Raw genomic sequence first — 26,441 nt, 5'->3', positions numbered from 1 at the left:
AAAACGAGCGTAGTGGTAATGAAAACAGCAGAATGGCAAGCAAAGTGAAGGAATAAATTGAGATAGACCTTTCTACGCGGTAGAGAAGGCTGATGGCATCGGCATCGTGGAAGTCGAACGAGTCGATCTCGAGCTGCCAATCCCTCTACTCGTCATCTTCCTCACTATCATCCTCGCTCTCGGCATTCTCCAGCCATTCCAGGAAAGGCTGGGCGGCCTTGCGGACCTTCTTGCTGGTAGAGCTGTCGACATACTTTTTGCTGGCCTTGGCGCCCCATGACTTAAGGGTCTCCTCGGACACAATGTCGTTCTGGTAGTAGCCGAGCAGAATAGCGGGCACCTGGCTGAGGAGGGCCGGGTGGTCCTGGCCGACAAAGCGCTCGGTACCGCCGAGGAAGGCCTTCTCGTGGCGCTCAGAAGTGATCATCTTCTTCAGCAAGAGAGCACGATTCTCGATCTGCTTGGCAATCTTCTCGTCGAACACGCTCTGGGCCAGAACCGCGACAGTCTTATGCTTGGTCTCGATGCCCAGCTCCTTGGCCTTCTTGTAGATGTCCACGTCGCTGACCTTGTTGACACCGCCATTCTCCTCGGCGGTACTGATGATCCAGCTTCCCAGCTGTTCGTAGGGCGAGCTGCCTTCTCCCTCTTCGTCGTCACCGTCCTCCAGCACGAGGGCGCGCTTGAGGTCCGATGGGAGGTCCCTGGCGCGGGCCTTGACGGCCTCCTCGGAGAAGTCGACGGCCCACTTATCGTCCTCAATCTCCTTATCCGCTTCGATGGCCTTGGCCTCGGCCTTGATGCGGCGAGTGAGCTCATCGTCACTGTCGGCATCCGGGGCCATGTCACCGTTCTCGTCGCCATTCTCGGAGTGGTTACTATCGCCCGGGCTGCCATCCTGGTCTCCGTTGGCGGATTTCTCCTTGTTGCGCTCCCGACGGGCCTTCTTGTCTTTCTTGTCTTTCTTCCCTCCCTTGGGGTTGTTCCGAACGATGAAGGTGCTCAGCTTCAGACGCGGATCCACATCGGTGCGCTGACCACAGGCCTTGCAATCAAGCGTGATCTTGTCGTCCTTGATGATGACATCGGTCTCGGGGTTCTTGCACTTCTTGCACAGTACGTACTTGGAGATGAATCCATCCAGGTAATCTTGAAGCTTGGGGGCGTCGTGAGCACCGTTGATGATCCAACGGTCATCGGTCGGCTTGGCATTGGCCTGAGCGCCGAGTTCAAACCCGAAGTACTTGATCACGTACGAAGCGGGTCGGCTGAGGGATTGGGCAACCGAGTTCAGGTTGACAATGACGGTCTTGATACCATTGCCCTTGCCCTCAATCTTGGACTGCAGCCGCTCCATTTTGTAGCGGTAGAAGGGATCGGTGATATCCCGACGAATGTTGATGGTGGCCATGATGACGGTTGGAATTTAGGTTCACGAGAAGAGAACGATAGGCTTGCGGAATAGGAAGCGGGAGGGGATTTGGGCTGTAAAGTTGTTGACGAAACAAGACATGCGGGTCGAGTTTCTTTTTTGGCTTTTGGCTGTATTATTGAAGGGGTTTGATCTCAAGAAGAGGTCACAACGGAAACGGGCAGCCTCAAGGGTTCAGCCACAAGAACGGAGATGTATACTGCAAGGTTTCGACGGGCGAAACGATTGCAGCTTCGGCGGCAGGTGATGTTCGAAATTTTGGACGGAGGACGAATACATAGACAAGTCGGCAATAGATGTCTCTCGGGGTGGCTGTCTCTGGCAGGTGAGATCGAGCGTAAATGCAGCAGGGGGAATCCGAGTCAACAGTCGGAAACCCGGTGGCGGATGGTGGTTGATGGAAGTGATGATGGCGATGCTGAAATAGCTACTGATGGGGAATGTGAAGTGCGAACTGTGCGAGACAGTTAACGCAGTCAAAAGTCGATGGAAAGGCGTCACAGATGATGAGCCTGGGAGTGGTAAATGGGGGAAAGTGGGAACAGAAACAGAAAGAAAGGAAAGAGGGAAAGGATTTTTAAGCGGCCGACAACGCGCTTAGCTAAGCGGGCACGGGTTGGGGTTCAAACAATTGGTTTGTTGCGAATGAAGTATGATGATTCGGGAGGATTATGATTCTTGGTGACTCGGACGTGGAGAATATCAGTCGTGAGTATCTAGACAAAGTCCTGTCTTTTTCCGACTGCGTCTTCCCTCTCTGTTCTGCATTCCGGCGAGGCCAAACCGTGTCTGGCTCCACCGGCGGCGGGATAGCCCTGGCTCGCTTCGACCATCCTTTGTATGGACTTTCCAGTATTCCACACACTCGCTCTTTGGTTTTAATTGTCTATAAACTCACACTGTGACATTCTAGTTGTTGCATCTCTGGCCCACGGACAGTAATCCGAGCAGGGTCGTTCTCTCTGTGCCCCCACCATCGGCACCTGTTCCCGGTATTAACCGGCAATCCACACTATGCCGTTAGATCTGTCCCTCTATCTGGTCACAGACTCGACCGCGGCAATCCTCAAGGAACGGGATCTGGGCACGGTCGTGGAGGAGGCTCTCAAAGGAGGTGAGGAGATCGGGTTGTTTCTTCCCGACAAAGAAATCCCAGCTGATGTGGGGGTCCAGGCGTCACCGTGGTCCAGTACCGAGACAAAACTAGCGACACGGGAGTGCAGGTCGAGACCGCCAGAAAGCTCCATTCCATCACCCAGAAATATGGGGTCCCTCTTCTGATCAATGACCGGGTCGATGTGGCGGTGGCAATTGGCGCCGAGGGCGTTCATCTCGGTCAAGATGATATGAGTGCGTGGCCATTGACCTTTGAAGTGTGTGGTGCAAACTGACTTCGGAATCAAGATATCAAGGACGCCAAGAAACTTCTTCCTCCGAATGCTATTATTGGTATCAGTACCTCGTCCATCGAGGAGGCCAAGAAGGCTGTCGCCGATGGTGCCGATTATCTCGGCGTTGGGACCATGTTCGCAACGCCAACGTATGTATACCAACCTTGAATATCCAATCGTTACTGATTATTGCCTATAGTAAAACAAACACCAAGTCCATGATCGGGACTGCAGGAACCCAGGCAATCTTGAATGCTATCAGCGACTCGCCCTCGGTGGGCACCGTCTCCATCGGCGGCATCAACCACACCAACGTGCAGCGGGTGATGTATCAGTCGCACTCGCCTAAGAAGGGCCTCGATGGCGTCGCCATAGTCAGTGCTATCATGGCAGCCGACGACCCCAAGGCCGCAGCCGAAGAGTTCGCCAAGCTGATCAAAACCCCCGCCCCGTTTGCACTGACCCTAAATGCCCCGCGCGCAAATGAGGCAGAGGCGTTGCTGGAGGAGGTACCACGTATTGTTCGAAAAATGGTGGAAGTCCACCCACTCGTTCACAATATGATTAACTTCGTAGTGGCCAACTTTGTGGCAAATGTTGCTCTCTCCATGTGAGTGATATATACTTCCTCCACTACCGCTGCATTCGCTGAGTATCCTCTCAGCGGCGCATCTCCAATTATGTCTCCATATGGCGACGAAGCTACGGATCTATGCCAGTTTGACGGCGCACTTCTCATCAACATGGGGACGCTGACAAGTGAGAGTATCTCCAATTATCTAAAGGCAATCAAGGCATACAACCAACGAGGCAACCCGGTGATCTACGACCCAGTCGGTGCAGGTGCAACTCACATTCGGCGCAACACCGTCAGAGACCTGATGCGGGGCGGCTACTTCGATTTGATAAAGGGTAATGAGGGCGAAATTCGGCAGGCCTGGGGAAGCAGTGCGGTCCAACAGCGTGGTGTGGACAGTGGACCGAGCACCCTTGACAACCAGCAAAAAGCGACGCTGGCTCGGGATCTAGCTCGGCGGGAGCGTAAGTGAACTTCAAACTATCCCAAGTACTTATTCTGACTCAACCCAGGTAATATCGTTCTTCTTACCGGAGCCACTGACTATCTGAGCGATGGCGAGAGGGTGATTGCCGTTGAGAACGGTCACCCGCTTCTGGGCCAAGTGACCGGCGTACGTCCAAGACCTCTTTATCTCTATTTCCTCCCCAAAACCAGTATAACTAACAACCTACCAGACCGGATGCGCCATCGGTACCATCTCCGGCTGTTTCCTGACATCTCACCGGTCCGACAGGCTCCTCGCCGTGTTATCAGGTATTCTCATGTACGAGATCGCAGCTGAGAACGCCGCCTCCAAAGAGTACGTTCGAGGACCAGGCAGCTTTGTGCCGACTTTCCTTGATGAGCTGTACGCTATCCGCACTGCAGCTGCCAAGGGAGATGATAGCTGGTTTGTGGGGCGGGCGAAGGTGCGGGAGGTGAAGGTTTAGATTGTTGGTCAGTCAATGTACATGTCAAAATAGCTTCAAAATATCTGAGTCTATCGTAATCGCTCGGACCAAACATTTTCTGTCTATATATTCACCTACACTTCGCCGATCTCCCTACAATAAGTTGACCAGTGCATCAAAGAATCTTACCTCAATGTCGATCTCATATTTCAACAAGATTGTATTCAAGATACTCATACAGAGCCTATTTCGCCAGAAAGCACTTGCCAACTACATATCAGAACCAAATCCCACCATGCTACTCACGCCATAAAGTCACCAAAGTTCTTGAAAGAGATTCCAATCAGATCGCACGCTTCCCATAAGTCTGCTCGTAGGTCTCATCCTCGCCAACACAAATCTTGTACGTGAGCCTAGCATTCTGATCAACCTGTGCCAAAAGTTCAGGCGCAAGCACAGTGTAAGCGCCCCAAAGAATACCCCAGCACTGAACAAGAGAATTAGCCATGTATCCCCATTGCTTAACAACCAATGGCGTGCCAGGCTTGTGAGGCAACTTCCCCCCCTCAATGACATAGCCCAGGCACTCGAAAGTCTTCAGCGCCGCCGCGATGGCCTTCGCCGGCTGGTAAGTGTCGGCATACTTCTGCGCCAGACACAACAGAGGAGCCCACATGAACAAGCGCGGGACTTCAGTAGGCGGGCAGGCGTACGTCTCCGCCATAGCAGTGATGAGGGCCTCGATCTTGAGCGTGTCGATTCGCTTGCGATGCATACCGTTGGTGGTTTTGAAGCACCTGTACAGCTCATCCCGCAGTCTCTTGCGCTTGGCGAGGATGCTCTTCTTAGTGGACTGGAAGTCTTTGCAGGTGGCGCAGTCGCACTGGAAACCCCAGTGGCGGAGTCGCTTCTGGAGTTCGCGGTTGCCGTCTGGGCTGACGGTCTGGTACATGAGCGTGATCTCGGTGTTGGGTGGGATGTTCTTGCTGGCCCGGACGATCATCATGTCTCCGATGTAGGTGTGATCGGCGTTGCTGTTGCATGAATGGTTCATGGATGATGCCAATGGCCAGAGACCGCAGGAGTGGAAGGCCTTGTCCGGGTTGAGATCGTCGACGATCAGCTCGAATCGCATGTGGTATTCGCGGGAGGAGAGGCAGCAGCCGAAGCAGTTGTAGGTCACGGCACGTTCAACCAGAAATCTGAAGTATGTCAGTATGGCGTGAGTATCTTCGGGGGTTTCTTACGTGTCAACCACCGGCATGCCATCAACGTGAGAAATGTTGACAGTCTCGTAGGATCCATGGTAGAGATCATTGATCACCGGTGCTAGCGATGGATTCCGGTAAAGCTTCTGGATAACCATGGTAATGAGATTCGTCTGTCCTCCCATGGTCATAGTATTTGTTTCAGCACTGATAAGCACGGTGATATCCGCGCCGCCGTGCGCAGCCTGCTCGTCAATAAAAGCATGCGCGAGTGCTTTTTCGCAGAGAAGAAGATCTCCAGCTTTTACTGCCTGGGTGGTAAAGAGACCACGACCTCCCTGGGCACAGGGCTTGACAACAACCGGGCCAACGTATGTAGCATGGTCAAGGTGTGGTGGACGAAGCTTGCTCGCTTCCGCTTGCATGAGCTTGAAGCGGTACCGGCCCTTTTCCTGCTCTGCGACTCGCTCGATAGCGCGAGTGAACATTTCCTTTGCAGTTTCGTTCTCTGGGTATTCCTTTCGAAGAACCTTGAGGGACTCGCAACACTCGCGGTATTTCTGGAGACAGTAGAGAGCTTGGGCATAGCGGAGTAAAGCCTTTTCGGTAGGCAGTGCAGCTGCTACCAGGGGTTTGAGCTCAGCAAGTGCAGAATCAAACTGGCTGGTTTTGAGGAAGCAAAGAGCGCGATTGAGCCGGAGAGCCTGTTCTTCTTGTGCCTTGGGGGAGCATTTGAGGGCTTCGGAGTAGCTGTCAATGGAGTTTAGTCTTTGTTTGCGAGACAAGGGCGTTGGACACTTACCAATCGAGGGCCTCGCAAAAGTTGGCTTTGTAGAAATAACTATTCCCTGCCTCCTTCCACTCGCTTGCAGAGACGATGATCTCCACAAGTCTCGGCTGCCAGCAATTGGGGATCCGCTCGTCGTGCTTGGGGAGATAGATTACGTCCGAGAGGTGATCCACACGAACTGCATAGCCCCCATCAGTCGCTGAAACTTTCAAGTAAGGTTCTTTCAGAATCATGACAGTCCCTTCCTCAAGAGCCTTTTCAGTTTCGTGCTGGTGGTACATCTGGAATCTAACGACATCATCTCGCTCGTCTTCCACAATAGCCATGATGGCAGTCATTCGATGCGGTGGGGTGACTGTTCTGAGGATGATGTAGCTGCCGCGGTGATGCGTTTCGATAAGAAGATCCTCGATCATGATCTGCTTCAAGCTGCTCATGGGAGCGGTGCATGGAGGGTAAGCAAGAGGGGCAAAGGATGTTCGCAGATTAAAGCCGGGCCGGTTGTTGCTGATCGCGAGATGGAACATGAAGTCCAGGATTAGTTCTGCTCGGGGCTTTTTTCCTCGAGGTCTTTTACCCTTCTGGGACTGGACAGTCTGAAAGAGCGACCTCTGCTTGGCCATATCTCTCACGAACTGCGGGTCGTCTGAGACGTCGATGGTGTTCATCTTGCAGTCAGTGTTGAGGGAGGGTGTTGGATAAAGTGGGTGAGAATGGGATGGTGGAGACGAATTTGAAGAATAATGCACTCAATAAGTGAAGGAAAGCAGTAGATGAGAAAAGTAAAGAAGAGAAATGTGGGTGGTTGTCGAGGTTGAACAAGAGGTATGGGCAGAAGGCAGAAGAAGTCAACACTGAGCAAGAACAAGAATAACTGATTGCTGTATGTCTGCCTTCGATCTATGCTGTCATTCCAAACACGCAGGCTTTATTAGCAGATTTGTCAACATATCCACAGACATAATTCATTACCCGGATTTGATGTTTCTGTTCATCTGGTTATACTTCTTTCTGACTAAGGCTCTATACTTCCCCTCGGAATTCTCCGATTATCCCCGCATTCTCCGACATCTTCTCTTCAACTTCACATCCATCACAGCTTAGCGATCAATCGCATCTCTTCACTCAAAATGGCTGCTGTCTCACGCGCGTGTCGGATCCGTAAGACTCCAATTTGATTTGAAACACAAGCGCTGACTATTACAGGAAACCCGGCATTGTTGTATGTGGCCCACCACCTCTCGTTCTCACGGCCTTCCATGCTCGAGGATACGCGGCCCTCCCCAGAGACTGACATTCCATCCATGTAGTGTCTGCGACATCCAGGATAAATTCCGCAACGGAATCTATGAGTTCCCCAAGATGTACTTCTGACCCCAACCGTCCCCGAGGCCTCGATGATTCCATGACTGAATGTGCACCAAAACAGGGTCGCAACAACAGAGAAAATGCTGCGCGCCGCATCTGCCCTTCAGATCCCCGTGTTTGCAACAACTCAAAGCCGCACGAAGCTCGGTAACACGGTCTCCGAGCTCCAGCGCCATCTCAGCGGGCCGCACATCCGCGCGGACGCAGACAAAACACTCTTCTCAATGATCACTCCCGAAATCGACGCTCTGCTCCCGGCTAAGAACAGTCCCAAGCTGGACGCTATCATCGTCGGCATCGAGACGCACATCTGCGTCACGCAGACGACTCTCGATCTGCTGGAACGCGGGCACAGGGTCTATATCCTGGTGGATGCGGTTAGCAGCATCAATCCCGAGGAAAGAGGCATCGCTCTCGCTCGACTGAGGGATGCGGGCGCGATTGTGACCAGTAGTGAGAGTGTGCTGTTTGAGATTTTGGGGGATGCGCAGAATGAGCAATTCCGGACTGTGAGTGGGTTGGTGAAGGAGAGCAAGGAGGACACCAAGTCTGCGCTGGGTGTTTTTTCGAAGATCTGAAAGGTCTACCTACCTCTACATACGCCGTTTTCATATCTGGTGGGTAGTCTGATCGCGTTAAGTAGAAAATGCCTACAATAACACTAACCAGAACCACTCACTCAAGAATCATGGTGAAATTATGGCTATCATACGTAGCATGTGTCTCATCTCATATGGGCTGAAGAAGGTAAAAGTATCAGAAGTAGAGAAAGGAAAATAGAAAAGAAAACCATCCCGTCCCGTCCCTAAACCCAGGAACAACAAAATAGAAAAACCCCTAAAGCGCCATCGTCTGATTCATACAAGTCCATCATCACATCCATCCAGCGTGCACGCCTAGGAAGAAAAGAAGAATCATCTAGGGCTTCGCATTCGCCGTGCGACCCGCTGGTTGACCCGAATTAAGCCATCCAAACGCCGAGGCGCCTCCGACGGGATTTGGCGCGAAGAACTTGCTGGAGCGATTCTCGTCGCCGGCTGGTGGTACATAACGCGTCGAGTCGGTCGGCAGGTGGGGAGCTGAGTCTTCAGCATGGTCCATTGTTGCGCTAGTTGGGGCGGAAGTTGAGCCTGAGCTTGGGCGGTTGGGTGTCTTGCTTGGCCGGAGGACTTTCATCGTTCGGCCACGGGACGCTTTGCCTGCTGCGCCGCCGGCAGCGTTGGGGTCGAGCTTCGAATCGCGGCGCCAGGAGCCCCAGATGCCGACTCCAGCGTTTTCCTGCTTGGTTGAAGGCGCGGTAGAAGCGGACTCGGTGGATGTGGCGGATGTGGATGGTGCCTCAACAGGGTCGGCATCTGGGAGGCGGGGTCCGTGGGCTTCGTCGGCTTCGCTGACTGAGGCGTGGGCTGAAGTGGGCGCAGAAGTAGTTTGTTTAGGGACGGTGGTTGTAGGCTTGTTGATCACCCCGATAGAGTTGGGCTCGTTACTGGCGTGTGGCTCTGTCTGGAGTGGAACAGTGACCAGAGACTTGAACATGGAGTCCTTCTCAGGGCGCACAATCGGGATAGAAATCCTGTTGTGGTCTTCGTCAACCATGACGATCTTGTCCTGTGAGAAGAGAATATCTGCATTGTGGGACCGCAGCACATCACTCCCCAGGATGATCTGGATGCAGTCGTCGCTGAAATCTGTCTCGCGGACCAAAAACCGAATGTTCAACGAAGGAAGCTGAGGCGTAGGACTGCCAGAGCGTGACGAAGACTGGTGAACACTGGCTTCGGGGAGGTACAGCGGAAGCTTGATGTATTGCTGGTCATTTTCGTGCATAACGAGATCCTCCAAGCCGAACTTCCGGATCATCGACGTCCCTAACGAAGACACGTAGGACCCCGAGCAGACTGCCGCATACAGGAGAGAATCATTCGAGAAGGTCGTGGTCAGCCAGCACCGAATGATGCAAGGCGCCGGTCCCAGCAGAAACAAGCCCGGAGGGGGGATCAGTGGCGAGCTGCTGAAGGACGAACCCATCATTCTGCTGCTCGTGTCCAGCCCCAGGCTGTTGGTTCGTGCCGAGTGATGAGAGTGACCCGATGAACTCTGTCTTCCATCAGACCGGTGAGAGAGAGACCGTTCAGTCAGCGGATGGCTTCCCAGTCCGCTACCAGTCCGCAGGGGCAGCTCAGTGCTGGATCGATTGGCCTGCCCATAGTACCCGTGAATAGCGCTCTCATCGAACCGCACACTATTGGCCCTGGATGCGCCCCGCCGGGGCTCATCGTCGCCATCCAGGCCCACTGCCGAGCTCGTCATGCCGTGCTGGCCTTGGTCGAATCCCTTGAAAGCGTCGGGAGGGGAGTGAAAGGCGGGTTCTGCAGCAGAAAGAGAAGGCCGTCAGTTTGGATGGATCTGGGGGACTTTTAAATGTTGCATACCTGTAGGAATGGGACCGGCCACGGAGCTAGGAAACGGCGACAAAGGACCCCAGACACTTTTCATGCGCGCATCCTCGTCTCTGCGTCGCTCCAGGCGCGTGATGCGTTCGGCCTGCTCGTACTGTGCTTCGTGGAGCTCCTTGAGTTCGTCAAGGACACGCCAGATGTCGTCACGGGAAGCAAAGGGATACTGTGCATCCATCGCCACCGAGGTGGTTGCAGAGTTGTGGCGATGGACAACCGCGAGACAGTATTTTCCCGACCAAAGCTCACTTCACCCACGGGCTGGTCCAGACACAACGATCCCCTCCCTCCTTCGATCTGGAACGGCCCAGCCGTCGTCCACCCGGACTGTGAAGATAGGGGCCTTGACAGGTCAGATAAATGCATGCACTGGTGAGTTCAGGGTGTGTTTAGGCCGCTGGTGAAGCTTGGTCGGTGGGAGGGGTAGGTGGGAGGGCGGAGTGGGAGGAAGGGGAGGACGACGGCGATAAGTGTGGATGGTGCTGGTAGCTTTGTAGCTTTGAAGGAAGAAGAGGAGCAAGAGTGGCGCCGATTAACAAGACAAGAAGAGAAGAAACGCTAGTAAGTGGGAAAGCAGAAGTGTGGTGTGGTGTAGATGGTGTGGATGGTGTTTGGCCGTGCAGGCAAGACGATATGAAGAATAATGCGGAGCTGTAGCCGATCCGCTCTAGACCGCTCTCCACTAACGGTGACGTTGGGGCTACTACTACAACTATATTTATATATGCTCTGCTATTAAACGCTACGAGTTCCTGTATACTAAGCTTGCTAAAATTTACACGCTCGAATTATTGAATCATGTCGCTATATGGGTCATTGTAAGATACTGTAAACTCCAGAGTCGTTTGCAATGTTCCTGGCAAAGGTACCTCCCGGGGTGGAAGGCCGGAAGGCCTAGCAAGTTCGCCGCCCGCTCATTCCTCCTTCTGCACGTAGCTATCCTTCGTCCACTTTTTACTGTGTATCAAAAGAAAGCCGCACTAGTGCTGCAGATAATTGACTTTGGTAGGAGGCACATGATTTTTGTTTATTCCGATGACTGCTCTTTTACGACTGTCATTCGTTACTAGCGCCTGACAAGAGCGGACAACCCCCACTATGGTTGCATGTAGAGTACCGTAAGATATCTGGAGACGAACTAGTTAGTTGAAATTTCAGCTTGCGTAAGCAGTGAGAGCCTCTTGGAGGGGAACGTTAGTTCAATATCTCTACAGCCCCATACTTTCACATTTCTAGCCCAGCCCGCCAAGATGGCTCCCCTCAAGATTACAGTGTCGGGCAGTTCGACTATCAGCCGCTCCCCAGAACGATGTTTACTCAGAGTGTCTGTGAGATCGGAGGGACCGCATCAGGAGCTTGTGTCAAAGGAGGTCGGATTGGCGTCCAACCAGGTCCACCAGATTTTCAAAGAGCTGTCGCCCAAAACCGAGGAAGGTCTCGCAACTGCGCAAGCCCCGGTGACCAAATTCTCCAACACGCTGCTCAGCACCCGGTCCACAGTGCCCCTCGATCATGATAATAAACCACTGCCCCGGGTCTACCACGCTCATTCCTCATTCCAAGCCATTTTCCGCAACTTTGTCACGCTTGGCGAAGTGGTTAGCCAGCTAGCTACATATCCCAAGATAGAAATCGACAAGATTGACTGGCACCTGACCGATGAAACCAAGAAGGCGCTAGGCTCCGAGTCACGCAATCTGGCGATGTATGATGCTATCCAGAAGGCAAATGATTACGCCGAAGTCGTCGGCCAGAAGGTGGTTGCGGTGCATATCACAGATGAGGGTCAGGTATCGCACGGCAGAACCCTGCAGTCGGCCAGAACGTTCGTTCCCACTGCCGGAATGGGATATTCTGTTTCTCCCGAAGGAGGCCCGGTCATTGACCTGACACCACAGGATATCGAATTCAGGGGTTCTGTGGAGGTAACGTTCGAGGCAGTATCGGAAAACTGAAGTGCCCAGAAAATTATACTTCTTAGTTTTAAGTGACAAGTCGAGTACAAGTAGAAAACTAACTTAATTGCGACTTGCTTCTTTACGGCCAATTCTCTACCTAGTTCACGGCCAATAACTCCCTGCCTTAAGGTCATTAGTCTAAGAATCCTCGATCCTCTCGGCTTCGGCTAAGAAAGTAGACGCTAGTCTTGTGATCAAGTGTCTATTTGGGCGGAATCTTTTAGAGATCCTCCAGAGCTAAGACAAAGGAAGATGAGAAGAAGGTGCAATTTTGTTGAAAGGAGAAATAAGGGCGATGCAAAAGGGAAAATGTTGCACGGAGATGAGCCCGCGGGCTGCATTTTATGGGGGTTGGGGTGACTGAGGCCGCTTTTCCAGCCCGCAGCGGAGTAGATCTTGCAAAATACCTACCCCGTCAACAGCGGGCCTTTCAATACTTACTCAATTTGGCCCTCTCGCGACGATTGCCCATATACACGGCCGCCTAAATAGAGACGAGCTGTCGATCTTGTACTCTACATGACGTCTTTTAGACCTACTAGTACTTATGTAGCATGTATTTTACATGAGGCTGCTCCGCGCCTGACATCCGTGCGCGGGCTTCTTCCAATGCACTGCCATAAAATACATAACACGATACAGTTCAGCAGGGATTAAAGACCAGTTACATCATAGGCACGCTAAATGTCAGCCTCACATTCGCGTCGGGCGCAAAGTGCTGCCCTTTTATTAATCTTCTTACAACTTGACATTTCACAGGACCGAAACATTTAATTATTTTATCCAACTGCAATCTATCCTCCTACTGAACTTCGTAAGAATCATTTGAACATTTGGATGATATCTCCCACACCACCTAGGTCACAGCATGCCGGCACAAGTCCTCGTCTCTGGGCCAGAATTGGGAATCCGCCTCGAAGGTGGCAAGAAATCGTACAGCCCCGGTGATATTGTCAGTGGTTGCATTCACCGGTCGATACCGACCATCAGCACTAGTGCTGAGGCCACCATATCTCTGCATGGTCAATCCGAATCGAAGGTGTCCCAAAGTGCGGGATATACAAGGAAAGTGTTCGTCAACCGATGTAGATTCTTTAGTCCACGCCAGACAACCCAAAGTCTGTACTCGGACCAGCCTCTGGATATTCAATCTGACAGCAGCGGCGCATCATGGCCTTTCGCTATCACCATCCCAGAATACCTTGATCCACAGGCTATTGCTACTTCAGATATTAAACAAAAGCGGAGTTTTCTGGAGCTAAGCTCTGATGCAGTTGCTGCACAGGCAATCCCATCGAGCTTCCAGGCGGGCAACAAAACGATAGGCGGCTTTGTCGAGTACTATCTTCAAGCAAAGTTTCAGTTCGTTACTCAACGTAAAGCTTTCTTCTCAAGGCAGTACACAACCGAATGCCACGAGGCGATCATGCCGCTGCGAGTCGAGTATTTCTCTCCAGGACCTCCCATGATGGACTTTCCGTTGAAGAGGTACACAACCTCCAAGCAGATCTCCTCCCAGCGGCTCATTCCCGGCATGGAAGACACTAAGCTTTCTTTGTCCCAAAAAACCCAACAGTTTCTTGGCTCGTCTAAAGTACCCCGGCTCATGCTCAAATTTCATTTCGATGTCCCGACTGTTTTGCAGCTAGACAACGAAAACCCCGTCCCTTTGAACGTTGGTCTCGAGCCTATCTGGAATTCTACAAGCGATATCATCCGCGAAGTACCCCAGAACTTCACAATCGAGTACCTAGTCGTACGCATCAAACCTACCACAGAGCTCCCAATGAAGACAGAGAGATTCACAGTCGCCCGCAAAGCCATAGACGTCATCGCCGAAGATACGGTGGCTTCACTTGATGCAAAAATCCAAGTACCCCTTGTGGTGGCTGTAGATACGAACAAGAATCCCGAAACCGTCGACATTGGGAAGATTGTGAACTTCACTTTGAGCCGTGCAGCAATCAGGAAAATAGCGACACAACGTCATGGGACGAAACTTTACCCTAGCTTCACCACGTACAATATCTCGCATCAGTATCAGTTATCATGGGAGTTACATGGAGTGATGGCAGGGGAGAAGATCAAGCTTGATGGCACACACTACGTCAAATTGCTGCCACCCTCATCTTCGACACAAAATCAGCCCGCAGAACTCTCCGAGGCACCACCGGCTTATGTGAAAAGCGAGAAGAGCAAACTTGATGGCACGCCCAACGTCACCTCACTGTCACCTTCGTCTTCGACACAGAATCCGCCTACAGGACTCCCGGAGGCGCCCCCGGCTTACAAGAAAGGGGACAATTGAATAGTAGAGCTTGCAGTTTCAACAGGAGAATGGCAGGATCTGGGAATAAGATCGCTGTGTATAGTGGCTAAATACGATATTTACTTCACTCTTGAGAGTCAGGCTTTCGAAACAATTCTGACACCATTAAATCGACAATAATGCGAGTACGGGCTCGCGTCATGTTCAACTTTTACCGCGATGTGTTCGCAGAAAAGAAAATAACTTTCGAAAAGCCCAGCATTCCCAACGCGATAGACATGAAGATACATAGCCAAACCAACGCCGTCTTGAATTCAATGGTTTTCACGAGTCTATCGATCGCACTTTGATCATTCGCCCAGGGAAAAGGCTCCGATGGCAAGGGCTTATCCAAAATCTTACAGAGTGGACCCCATCCGTCCGTCAACTGGATAGTGAACAACTTGTCTTTGCTGACAGTATCCCTAACATATTGATGGTGGTATTCTAGGAGTTCTTCATAGTCAATAGCCAGATTAGCTAGCTGCCACGAACAGTATTTTCTTCAGAGATATATTCACCAGGAGACTCCACTTCTCGGCCGTCCATGAGCTCAAACGACCTGCGAACCGGCTATCAATCCAGACCTATCCGGCCGCCAACTGTTTTGCTTACCTCTCATCCATATAATCAAAAAGGGTCGGGATCCAGCGCCAGCCCGGCATCGGCGCAAGGAAATAGCGCACCCACCAGGAACTGGTGTGCTGGACGATGCTATCGTGGCTCACCGACCACTTGGCTATGTCACGGTGCACATCGATCACGTTGGCGTCTGGGTACAGCTCTTGCAACTCGAGAATAAACTGATTTCCTGGGGCATCGGTGATCGCCACAAAGCCTCGCGTCACGTCGGCCAGCTTTTTCATCAACCGCGGCTTGTCATGCCGGCACCGGTACACATCGATCCATTTCTTCACGTATTCTAATCACAAGCAACGAGTCAAAATGCAATCTTCGTCAGTTCAAGCCGTGTATCAAAAGCATCTAGTTTGTCGGTCACCCTGGCGACTAAGAGATATGGCCAGACTCGTCAAGGGCAGGAAAAGAAAGTGTTTTGATTATAGTCGAGTGATTTGTGGCATCTTACCGTCTTCACGACCAAACATCTGGGATCCGCCGTGACAAACTGGTCCGTCAAGAAGCTTCTCGAGCGCGAGGGACATGGACAGAGTGCCTGTTCTCGAAAAGCCGGCGCTGATGGCCTGGACCTTTCGACTAGGGTCCGCCGGGACCGATGGGACTCCACCCATATTTCTCCGGATCCCTTGAAAGGCCGAAGACAAATGAGCTGGATATTGTTGGGGGTTACTGTAATTGCGCCCTAGGGAATAGTTGGTGTTGTGTGGGGTTGGGCCCTGCGTCTACGTCATTTTCTATACGGCCAAAAGCACGCCACAGGGCGCCAGACATTGTCAGGTCTCTATGTTTATATTTTGATCGTGAACTACTATTTGGGAGCATCTACCCACGATGGAAACACCATCGGCAGCACCGCTGGATCCTGGTCGGGCCAATTCCCCACAATGGCCTGCATCACCGTGTCGTGGACAATGCGATACCCGTCCGGAGTGAGATGCAGTCCTGAAAAGAGTAAGCAATTAGCAAATATTACAATGGCCTAAAATCCTTTTCCACGTACCATCTGTAAATAATGTCTCTAGCTTCGCGTTATTCGGCGCATCCCGCGATCCGATCAAGGGCTGTCCGTCCTGCCAACCTGTTGCCTTCATAAACGCAGTCCACAGATCAGCCACAGGAACGCCTAGCTCGGCTCCGACTTCATGCGCCGCGGTTGCGTAGAGCTTGGTGTAGGCTGCGGTTCGGCTGGGGTGCGGTGTGTTCTTGGAGGCATCAAAGCCTTCCAGCTGGTACTCATTGACGGGCGGCGGGGTCAGCAGGATAATCCGGGGGTTCTGGGCCTTGGTGGCGGGGTGTTGGATGATCTTCTTCAGGTTCTCCTTGTACTGGTCCAGTGGAACATGCTGGTCGTGACCGGGGACACAGGCGTCGTTGGCGCCGAAGAAGATGGTCTGGCGTGAAAACAAGTTAACTACAATCCAATTTTGACTCGATGAGATAGATGCGCACCATCAGCCGCACGTTGGCTGTCTGCGGGGCGGGGAAGAATTTGTGGAAGATCTTGATGGCGTGGGCGGTGGTGTAACCTCTGCTTCATGTCAGTGTGGGAGCGCTCGTTGGGCATTGCGCATGCTCACGCCAGTCCTCGGTTGACGACGTCGAGCTTGCGACTGTATGCTGTGCGGGTGTTAACTCGCAGGTCTTCTCCACCATCCACAGTGAGACTGACCTTCTTGCAGGGCGGCATGCCACGCAAAGCCATTCTCCTGGTTGCAGGCCATCTGGGTGATCGAGTCCCCGAACAGGATGAATTGGTCGTAGGGCTTTGCGCAATCATCCTCGCTGGACTGGGGGGTGCCAATGGACGTCATGCTGGATGGGTGGTGGTGTTCCTGGAGAGAGAGAGAGAAGGGTGGATGAGAAGATGTGGGGGAGTGATTGATCCGGGGAGGAAAGGGAAGGTGGATCAGGCCCGGATCCCCGAACAAGAACAGCGTGAATGTTCTCCGGTCACAAGATAGATAACCTTATATGATTAGTCCCGTCAGCTGTCAGTCGTGCATGCGTCTGCCGACCGACCGATAGATCGAGGATCCGAGCCCCCATCTATACTCGATACCGATCTCTGAAGTCTGTTTGTTTGATTGGGGTTTTCGACAGGATCGGGTCCATGATGATCCTTCCAGTTGGATGCGCTATCCTCCTCTCACTAAGGCCTAATGGATGTCTCAGTTGGGCATGTTCCCCTCATGCAGTGGATACACGCTGTCGCACCCCCATCGAATCATCTTGTTATGTACAGCCCTCGACTTTGCGAGGCCACCAGCGGGAAGCGCGGGCAACCAAAATCCCTCCCACTTCGTCCGGACTGCGTGTATCCACATCCAGTGACGGATTCATCTGATCCTCTGGTGGGTCAGCCTCTCACCTGACGCGGTCCCCGTCGATCGCTCGTTAGTCAACTTCAACTCCCCTCCACTTCCTGCCTCCTACATCCATGTACAACCCGGGGATAATATGATCGGGATCGAGTACGGCCCGCAGCTCTTTGATCTGCCAGGCACCTTCAATCAACATCTGCCCCCACCATAAAAGGGGCCTTCGCTCCTGGACCCCGACGACATGCCTCGCTCCGTCCCACCGATGACCTCGGACTCGCGAAGTGACCTCGACCTCGAACGAACCCCGACCACTCGCACCGCACCGCCATCCCCAACCGCTTACCGCCGCACCCAGAGCTACCTCTCCGAACCACACACCGGCTATCAATCCCTAGAGCCGCCCCTCGAGATCACAGAGACCACCAGCCTGCTGGGGTCCAGTCAAGGCAGCCGCAGAGCGCCGCGACGCTCCTACACCAGCACCTCCGGCATCACCGGCCCAGACTCGTTACGCCATCTCCTGGCCGCGGGGAGTCTCCGCCGAGCCAATCACAGCCGGACGAATTCGCAGGGCCGACGATTCAGTCGGCGGGAAAGCTTTGGAGAAGAAAGCAGGCCGCCCAGTGTTCCGGAGTCCACGAAAGATGGTCTGACGGCTTCATCGTTCCTGGACGAGCGCACGTGGTACGACCAGTTCACCTCCACGGACTGGGTGCACGACAGCATCGCCGATGGCGCGCGTCTGCGTCAGCTCCGACAACGGAAAGATATTCGGGGCCGACTGCTCTCGGCGTTCGATGGTGTCCAAGGGTGGATTCTGGTGGCCTTGATTGGATGCATCACTGCGGCCATCGCCTACTTTGTGGACGTGACGGAAGAGACGGTGTTTGACTTGAAGGAAGGATTCTGCACGAGGCACTGGTTTTCGAGCCGGAATAGCTGCTGCAAAGATGTGGAGCTTTGTTCGTGGAAATCGTGGTCCAACATCTTCAGACCGGCTGGACCCGATAACCAATGGGTGGACTTTGGCATGTTCGTTCTATGGGTGTTGGTGCTTTCCATCATTTCCTGCGCCCTCACCTTGCTCACCAAGACTGTCGTGCCCTCTTCGGTGTCGTTGACCACTCTAGATGAGAATCTGGGCGCCGAGTCTCGGGGGACCAAGACCGGTGGCGATCTCACGCAGCTCTCTGATTCCCCCATCTCCGAGACGAGTCCGCATGGAACACTTCCCAACGTTCCGTCGCGGCCCGCCATGACCTACTACTCCGCGGCCGGGAGTGGAGTGGCCGAAGTGAAAGTGATCAACAGCGGCTTTGTTCTTCATGGATACTTGGGTTTGAAGACCCTCGTCGTGAAAACCGTTGCCTTGATTTTCAGTGTTGCATCGGGCCTCAGCCTGGGGAAAGAAGGCCCGTACGTCCATATTGCCACCTGTGTGGGGAATATCTGCTGTCGGTTGTTCGCCAAGTACAACCAAAATGACGGCAAGCGACGTGAGGTGTTGAGTGCGAGTGCGGCTAGTGGTGTTGCGGTGGCTTTTGGGGCACCGATTGGCGGCGTGCTGTTCAGCCTGGAGGAGGTCAGCTACTACTTCCCTCCGAAGACACTGTTCCGTACGTTCTTCTGCTGCATTGCAGCAGCGCTGTCGTTGAAATTCCTCAACCCCTACGACACGGGCAAGATCGTCCTCTTTCAGGTCAGATACTTGTCTGACTGGGAAATCTTCGAGGTATTCCTCTTCATCTTTCTGGGCGTGCTTGGCGGTGCGGTTGGCGCACTGTTCATCAAAGCCTCGAGTCTCTGGGCCAGGTCCTTCCGTCGAATCCCCATCATCCGGCGGTGGCCCATGCTAGAAGTGATTCTGGTGGCGCTGTTGACCGGCGTGGTGAGCTTTTGGAACCGCTACACCAAACTATCCGTCACCGAGCTTCTGTTGGAACTGGCCAGCCCCTGTAACGAGGAAGCCGTGGAGATCACTGGACTGTGTCCGCGCGAAGAAGGCATTCTCGAAATCATCAGGTACCTTCTGGTAGCCTTTGTCATCAAGAGTCTTCTGACAGTCGTGACCTTTGGTATCAAGGTTCCCGCCGGAATCTACGTCCCATCTATGGTTGTTGGCGGTCTGATGGGCCGCATTATTGGACATGCCGTACAGTACTTGGCACTGCGGCACCCGACCTTTTTCCTATTCAACTCGTGTCCCGCCGGTGTGGGCCCCGAGTCCTGTATCGTGCCGGGCGTGTACGCCATGGTTGCTGCGGGTGCGACCATGTGCGGTGTAACGCGACTCTCTGTCACTCTAGCCGTGATTCTCTTCGAGCTGACGGGGAGTCTCGACCATGTCCTGCCGTTCTCGCTAGCCATTCTATGCGCCAAGTGGACGGCGGATGCCATTGAGCCGCGGAGCATATATGTAAGTTTTGTTTGCCTCCTCCACGTCACAACAGCTCCTGATGATCAAATAGGACTTCCTAACGGACATGAACTCCTACCCCTTCCTCGACAGCAAGCACCAACCCCTCTCGGACGCCGAGCTAGGCGATATCGTCCGACCCGCCCGCTCGAGCCGAATGATCGACATCTCCAACTCGCCATTCGTGGCTGCGACGGAGCTCCGCTCGAAACTGGAACACCTGCTCATGGCCGGCGAACTTGACAGCGGACTTCCGATTCTGCGTGACGGTATTCTAACCGGCTTGATCCCCGCCCCGGATTTGGAGTATGCGCTCGATACGCTCGGCGATGACGAAGAGGGCACAACCTGCTGCATGGCTAGTGATGCCGCGGCGGCTATTTATGATAGTGAGAATGAAGCGGAGGGTACCCAGGTGGACTTTACCAGATATATTGACCCGGTAAGTCAAGTCAACTTTCCCTTTGGAATCTCTGTCCTAACAATCAACGTCATTCAGGCTCCTATCTCCCTTGACATCCACTCTCCTATCGACCTCGTCTACCAATGCTTCACCAAACTGGGGCTGCGCTACCTGTGCGTCCTCCGGGATGGACAATACGCCGGCCTGGTGCATAAGAAAGCATTTGTGAAATTCATGAAAGAAAATGAATAGACCCAAAAGGACAACCGTCAATTTACATGTACGGTTCTCGACACGAACGAACCGCATCTCCGGGCGTTTGGGGATTCTTATGTTGTTTCCTGCATTGCATTGCGTATTTTCTGTTTCTGCTTTCTTTGCTGCCCGAGATTGGACAACAGCTGTTGCACTGTGCACATTCTTGGCACGAGTGATTTGATTTGATTTGACTTGGATTTGATTTTGCATCTTGGAATTCGTACAGAGCGAAGTCGCATCTCATCTCCTTTGGAATGACTCGCATTTCATTTCCAATTGAGCACACTTGCAATGAATTATTTCTCCACTGCTATCACAACATCCAGGACCATGATTGTAGATGCTAGGGTATATTTCAAACCTTCTCAAACCCAACCATCTGAATCTCCACCTCCCCATCCTCCTTCCATTCCCCACTAACCTCCTCCCCAACCCACTCCGAGACCTCGTCCTTCGAAACACTCCGCCACCCATTCTGCACGCTCAGCTCATCTACAGGGAAGAATGTGTCGCAGTCGAACGACGATGGTGGCTCTGTCCCCTTCTCTTCTTCATCTGCAGTGCGTTTGCGGGCCACATTCGTCATAACCACCCTGATCGGTCTGCGTGATAGTTCCGTTGATGCGGCGGATGAAGAGGATGGTCTCGCCAACGCTGCCGCGTAGATCTCTGCGCCGCCGATTATGTAGATCTTGCCTAGACGGCCGCTGCTTCCGTAGTGGTTTTGTAATTCGGTGAGGGCGTCGTCGAGACTGCGCGTGACGATTGCGTCGGTAATTGGTTCTTCTGCTTTCTCTGCAGGTTTCGTTTCCGTATCTTCTTGACCCGTAGAGCCCCCTGTTCCAGCAGCAGCAGCAGCCTTAGCAGCAATCTTCCCCCTCCGAACCTCCAACTCCCGCACCACCCCCTCCGCCACAGCGCCAGACTTGTCCCGGGTGATAACGACATTAATCCGTTTCGCAAGCGGACGCAGATGCACCGGGACAGAATCGTACGTCTTGCGGCCCATGATGATGGCGTTGGTGGTTCCCGGCGCGGGCGGGCGCGAAGTCACACGCGCGAAGAAGCTCATGTCTGCTTTTATGCGCGGCCAGGGGAGCGTGCCTTTGTGGCCGATGCCGAGGCGGGTTGGTTGGGATGGTGTGCCGTTGCCATTTGTGGATGTGGATGTGGATGGTGTTGGTGTTGGTGGTAGGCGGATGGGGGTCGTGGCCACTATTAGGGTGAGCGGGAGGGTGTGCTGGGCTGGGGGTGGCATTTTGGTTGGTCGTGTGTTTGAAGGGAGAAGTGGGAAGTGGGCCGGCGATGGGGTTGTTGATCTACGGCTTATCGCGCTGATAAGATCTATATCCTGCATCCCCGTCAAGAGAATGAATCACACCCTGGTTTTCTAGTAAAAATATGATAGTGGTCATGTATATTATGCTTGATCGTGGCTCTATGCGTGTGGCTAATCATTGAATTAGATACTTTGTTGACTTTTGGGACTTTACCAAGACAGGCCCGACGAGGACATCACCGGTGGTGATAAGGGGAATGAGAAGGAAGAGGAGCCGATGCATGATATTTTCACAGATCTTGACCGGAGAGCCACTGTCCCAGAATTGAGTGAATCGGCACAGCGTCTCAAAAACCAGGATTTCCAATGACCACATAAAGACCATGTTAGACTGACGCAGATATTAGACCGTTGCTGGACATAAAAAAGCGCCGGACGATAGGTTCGAGATTGAAGAGTTTTGCGACGACTTCGAATTCTGAATACTTCTGGAAGCGAAATAGTCTGACCGTTAAGCACCTCTTGCTTAAAGATGACGTGGTAGCTTTAGCTCGAGGAGAACCCATATTTGACAGGGTGTTCTTTCATGTTTCGCCGAATGGCATTCCTGAAGTATTCCACCGCATCGGGAGTCACCAAGTCGTTCACTTGATGCTCGGTAACCCACGGGGTCTTCAGCTCCCCAATTGCCTTGATGGCTGAGGTCCATGATGATGCTGTCCGAAATGTTTGACGAACCTCGTGGGCGATGTTGTGGTGACCTGGTTGCCTGGATGCCTGGATGGACCCTATACAACGATGCAAGCGCGCCGTTACCAGTCTTGTTGCCTCATGGCTGCTGCAGCTTCTTGTTTGAAGTAGTCCACTCCTCTAGCCGCCAAAATACTTGATAGAGTGCAGGGCACTGGACTTGGTGCTTCTACGTCCTCTCTCAGACGCGGTTGGAGATATCGAGACAAAAAGAGGTTGTGGTGGTGTTGGGTCGCCACATTAGGTGAATGTAGGAGGAGGAAGAGAAGGGAGGGAGGACTGCTATTATATACCTAGGTACTCGTTCAGGCAGCAAACGGAGCTGCCTCTGCCACCCACTCATCGACAAACAAACAAACAATAGGGCCGATATAGGTATATTTGATAAGCCTATCTAGTTCAGGGATAGATAACTCCTGCTATACTGTACATGAAAAACAGAAGCAATGATCCATATCTGCCTCCATACCCATCCACATCCATGTTATTATAACGCCGAATCCCAACACCAAACACCCAATAAGACAAAAACAGTAGACACCCCACCGCAACGTGTATGCAGTACGCTACTCAGAAGACGGCTTCAATAATCCACCCTCCTCAACAGCCTTCTGCACGGCAAGTACATCCTTCTCCAGCTTTTCTCTCCGCTGTACGTCACGCTCGTCTTCGCCAAGAGTGTCCAGCTTGCCAAAGAGCCAGGTCTCTTTCATGGTGCGGGTGAGGGCGAGGATGTCTTCTGCGGCGCGGATCTAGACGGGCATGGTATGTAAGTATTCTCAGTCAATTAGAGAAGAAGAAAGAGAGATATGTATCGGAAGCTCAGAGTGGTTGGAGAGGGCGGCTTTACCAATGCGGTGGACTCCACATCTAGTTGGTACGTTTCCACGGCGGTGGAGGTGTAGCTTTGATTGTCGACCTGGAAATTTGGTAAGTAGCCTCCAGGTACAAAGCGGCATGGACTTACTGTAGCTGTTGCCATGATATTCTCGAACCGTTGAAGCAGTTGCGAGATATCGGCATTGATGCGATCTGGACCGGGACTGTGTTAGCAGGCAAGGAGTTCGAGAGCTACACACAGAGCCCGACTCACTTTGCAGGGCTTTTGCCGTTGGTTGGGACTCCATGGTGAGGTTGAGGAGAGGTGAAGTCGGAAGATCGCCTTGATAAGGCGGAGGGCGGTGGCCGTGGGCAATATGGAGGAGGTGGGGGATGAAGAAAAGCCCGAACAACATAGAAGAACTGAGCTCAAGTATGACCAAAGATTACTTGTAGTACGAGTATTTCTGCCACTAGCTTCAGGATTAAGATCATTGGTAATTATTGACAGAAAGGTGATCAGTCTGGGATTATACACCCACGACTAGAAATATATATCCAAGACCGGGAATAGTTTGTTACGGAGTGATATATAGTTCGTGTTCATTGTTGGATGGGTATTCATTGAAAGTCTTTAACTACGACCAACCAAATCCTCCTGCCTCGAAAAAACATCTATCGAACGTATTTACCCTAGGTGTTCAGTTAGTACAATCTCAGGGGAGACCGTCAGAAGAACATACCATAAAGCGCTTGTGGAAGTCGGAACGAAGCAGATCATTGACAAATTCCTTGCCATCCTTGCCCTCCGTGCCTCGAGCCTGGTTCTTGAACACCACGTCGTCGTCCCACCGCCGCTTCATGTTGAAGTCGGTGTTGAGCAGCGGATTGCCGCGAGCAATCTCGACTTCTCGTTGCTCTTCTTCTTCGACAGCTCGCTCGCGTTCCTGGATATCTGTTAGCATATCGTCTCGAACCACTTGAAGAAAAAACCATACCTCTTTCTCCTTCTGCTCTAGCCGCTCTTTCTTGATCTTCTCCAGCTCGCGCATCAGCTCTGCCGCCTCATCTTCGTCGTCATCACTGCTGGGGTCAGTAACACTCTTTGATTATGTATTGGGCAGATCATACCTCTCCTCCTCGCTGCTATCATCTTCCGACCCGTCAGAATCCGCATCAATGTCTCTTGTCTCCTCTAAAATGCGTCTCCGTTTTGCCTCTGGATCCTCTTCTGCCTCACCGTCCGCACCACTCCCGTCTGGAGGCGCGGCTTCCAGCTGCCGCTTTGGGGCGGTGGATTCTGCAACAATCGGCTCGTCAATGGGCACACCGTTCTTCTTGGCGAAGTGCGCCGCCTCGGCTTGGAGAAGTTCTGCGCGAAGATCACGGGCTTGCGGGTCGGCGTCGCCACCTTGTCCGGGTTGTCTGGGCCACAGTTAGCGCATATCTTGTCTCATGTCTGTCCTACACGTACCGGACTTTCAGGTGTGTGTGTGCTGGAAGGAGTCGCTGGTGGTAGGCTGGGCCTCGGAGAGCCTCTTTCCCTTGCGCCTGTGGCCGTTAGTTTTCCGTCGCGAGTTGGGGGAGTGGGCTTGCGGGTCATACGGGATCGAAGGTCGGTCTGTGAGCTGGACGGAGTTAGCAAGAAACATAAACCGATCCAAGGGAAGCATACCTGTAGTCATTGTGGGTGTTGGAGGGAGTTGTATCAAGGTCGAAAGATCAAGATGATCGCCGACCGCATTTGCCCGTGCCTGCCTCAGGCCTCCAAACTTTTCGCTCACCGCCCTGTTCCAGCCAGGCAAAAAGCGCATCGCAAATCCTCTTGGTCCCCGCGCTTCTGCAATCATGTCCAAGGAGGCCCCTCTGTCAGTGGCAGAGCGTGACTTCATTCTTGATGCACTGCACCAGAATGTCCGTCTGGATGGCCGTGGGCTGGACCAGTTCCGCCCGCTGAGCGTTTCCTTTGGCAATGAGTATGGCCATGTCAAGCTGCGGCTGGGCAAGACCAGGTGAGTGCCTCTCTCTTTTTGCGGTCTGGTACCATGTTTTTCTGTGATACTGATTCGGTGTAGCCTTGTCGTGCGCATCTCCGCTGAAGTCACCAAACCGCGCGACGACCGGCCCTTCGATGGTCTCTTCAATATTGCTCTAGAGCTGTCTGCAATGGGCTCACCAGCCTGGGAGAATGGACGGTATGTCCATCGACACACGCCTTGTCGGCTATGATCTAACAAATTGCCGCTCATACAGTTCCAATGATCTCGAAGCATATGTCTCTCACATCCTCGACCGAGTGATCCGCCATTCCAATGCGCTCGACACCGAATCCCTCTGCATCATCCAAGGCGTAAGCTGCTGGAATATTCGGGCAGACGTGCATGTCCTCGATTTCGACGGCAATCTGACCGATGCAGCTTGCATCGGTGTCATGGCGGGTCTCCAACATTTCCGACGTCCCGACGCCGTGGTGAAGGATGGACAGGTAGTGGTCTATGGAGTGGAAGAGCGAGTCCCCGTGGCCTTGAATATCACACAGAAGCCGCTGTCGACAACGTTCCACAGCTTCGACGAGGGCAAAACGGTGATTCTGGATGCCACGCGGAAAGAGGAACAGGCGTCGGAGGGCGAGCTGGTGATTGGAATCAATAATGCCGGTGATGTCTGCTTTCTCTCCAAGTTTGCCGGCGACCCGATTGACGCGCTGTTTGTGGTGAACAAGTCGAATGTGGCGCAGGAAAAAGTCAAGGAGATCAACGCCATGGTCGACAAGGTGCTGCAAGCGGACCTGGCTAGGCGGGCGAAGAAGGGCATGGCCGAGGAGGCCCAGGCAGAGAATGACCGCGAAGTATCACCGAATGACCCTTTTGTATGAATAGACTCTTGACGATCGGGACTGGCGTTTCGCATTGTTTGCTTAATGATAAATATTGGATACCACCAATTATTTCTATAGTATTCTCTTTCTTCCTACTTAGATTCCTTTCCACCAATTTGCTTGCGTTGTAATAATATCCCTGCTCAGAGTCCTTGATCTATGCGGATGTGTTGACTGGATCGACGCTATCCTTAGCGGGAGTTAGTGGCAGTTGGTGTCTCAGAACGAGTGTAAGCACAACAAAGCAATCTCATGAATAGAACTATCCTTCGTTCCCAGTGCTTTGGATAGTAGTTT

General features: G+C 52.8%; 14 protein-coding genes across 14 annotated transcripts; 6 read left to right on the top strand and 8 right to left on the bottom strand.

Moving 5' to 3' along the window:
- Window positions 1-145: 145 nt before the first annotated feature.
- Window positions 146-1,411, bottom strand: PFLUO_LOCUS9507 (eukaryotic translation initiation factor 5; the record flags this gene model as incomplete). Its single annotated transcript, XM_073787342.1, has 1 exon — window positions 146-1,411. One exon carries the CDS (start codon window positions 1,409-1,411, stop codon window positions 146-148), a length of 1,266 nt encoding a protein of 421 aa, XP_073643507.1.
- A 1,035-nt stretch (window positions 1,412-2,446) lies between these two features.
- PFLUO_LOCUS9506 (thiamine biosynthetic bifunctional enzyme) lies at window positions 2,447-4,332 on the top strand (the record flags this gene model as incomplete). The annotated part of the gene is made up of 7 exons (XM_073787341.1): window positions 2,447-2,546; window positions 2,606-2,782; window positions 2,837-2,972; window positions 3,023-3,433; window positions 3,488-3,864; window positions 3,913-4,013; window positions 4,078-4,332. The coding sequence occupies 7 exons, from the start codon at window positions 2,447-2,449 to the stop codon at window positions 4,330-4,332; spliced, it is 1,557 nt and encodes a 518-aa protein (XP_073643506.1).
- Window positions 4,333-4,636: 304 nt separating this feature from the next.
- On the bottom strand, window positions 4,637-6,959 carry PFLUO_LOCUS9505 (uncharacterized protein; the record flags this gene model as incomplete). Its single annotated transcript, XM_073787340.1, has 3 exons — window positions 4,637-5,495; window positions 5,541-6,251; window positions 6,304-6,959. 3 exons carry the CDS (start codon window positions 6,957-6,959, stop codon window positions 4,637-4,639), a joined length of 2,226 nt encoding a protein of 741 aa, XP_073643505.1.
- Window positions 6,960-7,739: 780 nt separating this feature from the next.
- Window positions 7,740-8,237, top strand: PFLUO_LOCUS9504 (uncharacterized protein; the record flags this gene model as incomplete). Its single annotated transcript, XM_073787339.1, has 1 exon — window positions 7,740-8,237. The coding sequence occupies one exon, from the start codon at window positions 7,740-7,742 to the stop codon at window positions 8,235-8,237; it is 498 nt and encodes a 165-aa protein (XP_073643504.1).
- A 340-nt stretch (window positions 8,238-8,577) lies between these two features.
- Window positions 8,578-10,293, bottom strand: PFLUO_LOCUS9503 (uncharacterized protein; the record flags this gene model as incomplete). Its single annotated transcript, XM_073787338.1, has 2 exons — window positions 8,578-10,028; window positions 10,092-10,293. 2 exons carry the CDS (start codon window positions 10,291-10,293, stop codon window positions 8,578-8,580), a joined length of 1,653 nt encoding a protein of 550 aa, XP_073643503.1.
- Window positions 10,294-11,365: 1,072 nt separating this feature from the next.
- On the top strand, window positions 11,366-12,070 carry PFLUO_LOCUS9502 (uncharacterized protein; the record flags this gene model as incomplete). Its single annotated transcript, XM_073787337.1, has 1 exon — window positions 11,366-12,070. The coding sequence occupies one exon, from the start codon at window positions 11,366-11,368 to the stop codon at window positions 12,068-12,070; it is 705 nt and encodes a 234-aa protein (XP_073643502.1).
- Window positions 12,071-12,941: 871 nt separating this feature from the next.
- Window positions 12,942-14,381, top strand: PFLUO_LOCUS9501 (uncharacterized protein; the record flags this gene model as incomplete). Its single annotated transcript, XM_073787336.1, has 1 exon — window positions 12,942-14,381. The coding sequence occupies one exon, from the start codon at window positions 12,942-12,944 to the stop codon at window positions 14,379-14,381; it is 1,440 nt and encodes a 479-aa protein (XP_073643501.1).
- A 480-nt stretch (window positions 14,382-14,861) lies between these two features.
- Window positions 14,862-15,631, bottom strand: PFLUO_LOCUS9500 (uncharacterized protein; the record flags this gene model as incomplete). Its single annotated transcript, XM_073787335.1, has 3 exons — window positions 14,862-14,943; window positions 14,997-15,303; window positions 15,469-15,631. The coding sequence occupies 3 exons, from the start codon at window positions 15,629-15,631 to the stop codon at window positions 14,862-14,864; spliced, it is 552 nt and encodes a 183-aa protein (XP_073643500.1).
- A 197-nt stretch (window positions 15,632-15,828) lies between these two features.
- Window positions 15,829-16,831, bottom strand: PFLUO_LOCUS9499 (uncharacterized protein; the record flags this gene model as incomplete). Its single annotated transcript, XM_073787334.1, has 5 exons — window positions 15,829-15,962; window positions 16,021-16,411; window positions 16,470-16,548; window positions 16,598-16,637; window positions 16,690-16,831. The coding sequence occupies 5 exons, from the start codon at window positions 16,829-16,831 to the stop codon at window positions 15,829-15,831; spliced, it is 786 nt and encodes a 261-aa protein (XP_073643499.1).
- Window positions 16,832-17,582: 751 nt separating this feature from the next.
- Window positions 17,583-20,412, top strand: PFLUO_LOCUS9498 (uncharacterized protein; the record flags this gene model as incomplete). The annotated part of the gene is made up of 3 exons (XM_073787331.1): window positions 17,583-19,757; window positions 19,810-20,199; window positions 20,257-20,412. The coding sequence occupies 3 exons, from the start codon at window positions 17,583-17,585 to the stop codon at window positions 20,410-20,412; spliced, it is 2,721 nt and encodes a 906-aa protein (XP_073643498.1).
- Window positions 20,413-20,773: 361 nt separating this feature from the next.
- On the bottom strand, window positions 20,774-21,676 carry PFLUO_LOCUS9497 (uncharacterized protein; the record flags this gene model as incomplete). The annotated part of the gene is made up of 1 exon (XM_073787330.1): window positions 20,774-21,676. One exon carries the CDS (start codon window positions 21,674-21,676, stop codon window positions 20,774-20,776), a length of 903 nt encoding a protein of 300 aa, XP_073643497.1.
- Window positions 21,677-23,013: 1,337 nt separating this feature from the next.
- Window positions 23,014-23,574, bottom strand: PFLUO_LOCUS9496 (uncharacterized protein; the record flags this gene model as incomplete). Its single annotated transcript, XM_073787329.1, has 4 exons — window positions 23,014-23,199; window positions 23,298-23,366; window positions 23,415-23,479; window positions 23,541-23,574. 4 exons carry the CDS (start codon window positions 23,572-23,574, stop codon window positions 23,014-23,016), a joined length of 354 nt encoding a protein of 117 aa, XP_073643496.1.
- A 367-nt stretch (window positions 23,575-23,941) lies between these two features.
- Window positions 23,942-24,951, bottom strand: PFLUO_LOCUS9495 (complexed with cef1p; the record flags this gene model as incomplete). The annotated part of the gene is made up of 7 exons (XM_073787328.1): window positions 23,942-23,959; window positions 24,010-24,213; window positions 24,265-24,349; window positions 24,398-24,691; window positions 24,741-24,817; window positions 24,872-24,894; window positions 24,942-24,951. 7 exons carry the CDS (start codon window positions 24,949-24,951, stop codon window positions 23,942-23,944), a joined length of 711 nt encoding a protein of 236 aa, XP_073643495.1.
- Window positions 24,952-25,114: 163 nt separating this feature from the next.
- On the top strand, window positions 25,115-26,141 carry PFLUO_LOCUS9494 (3'-5'-exoribonuclease; the record flags this gene model as incomplete). The annotated part of the gene is made up of 3 exons (XM_073787327.1): window positions 25,115-25,278; window positions 25,342-25,461; window positions 25,520-26,141. The coding sequence occupies 3 exons, from the start codon at window positions 25,115-25,117 to the stop codon at window positions 26,139-26,141; spliced, it is 906 nt and encodes a 301-aa protein (XP_073643494.1).
- Window positions 26,142-26,441: the final 300 nt, after the last annotated feature.

This window comes from Penicillium psychrofluorescens, assembly GCF_964197705.1.
Source record: "Penicillium psychrofluorescens genome assembly, chromosome: 6".
Lineage (NCBI taxonomy): Eukaryota > Fungi > Ascomycota > Eurotiomycetes > Eurotiales > Aspergillaceae > Penicillium > Penicillium psychrofluorescens.
The sequence above is the reverse complement of the archived record's forward strand: the minus strand, read 5'-3'. Positions and strand labels throughout refer to the sequence as shown.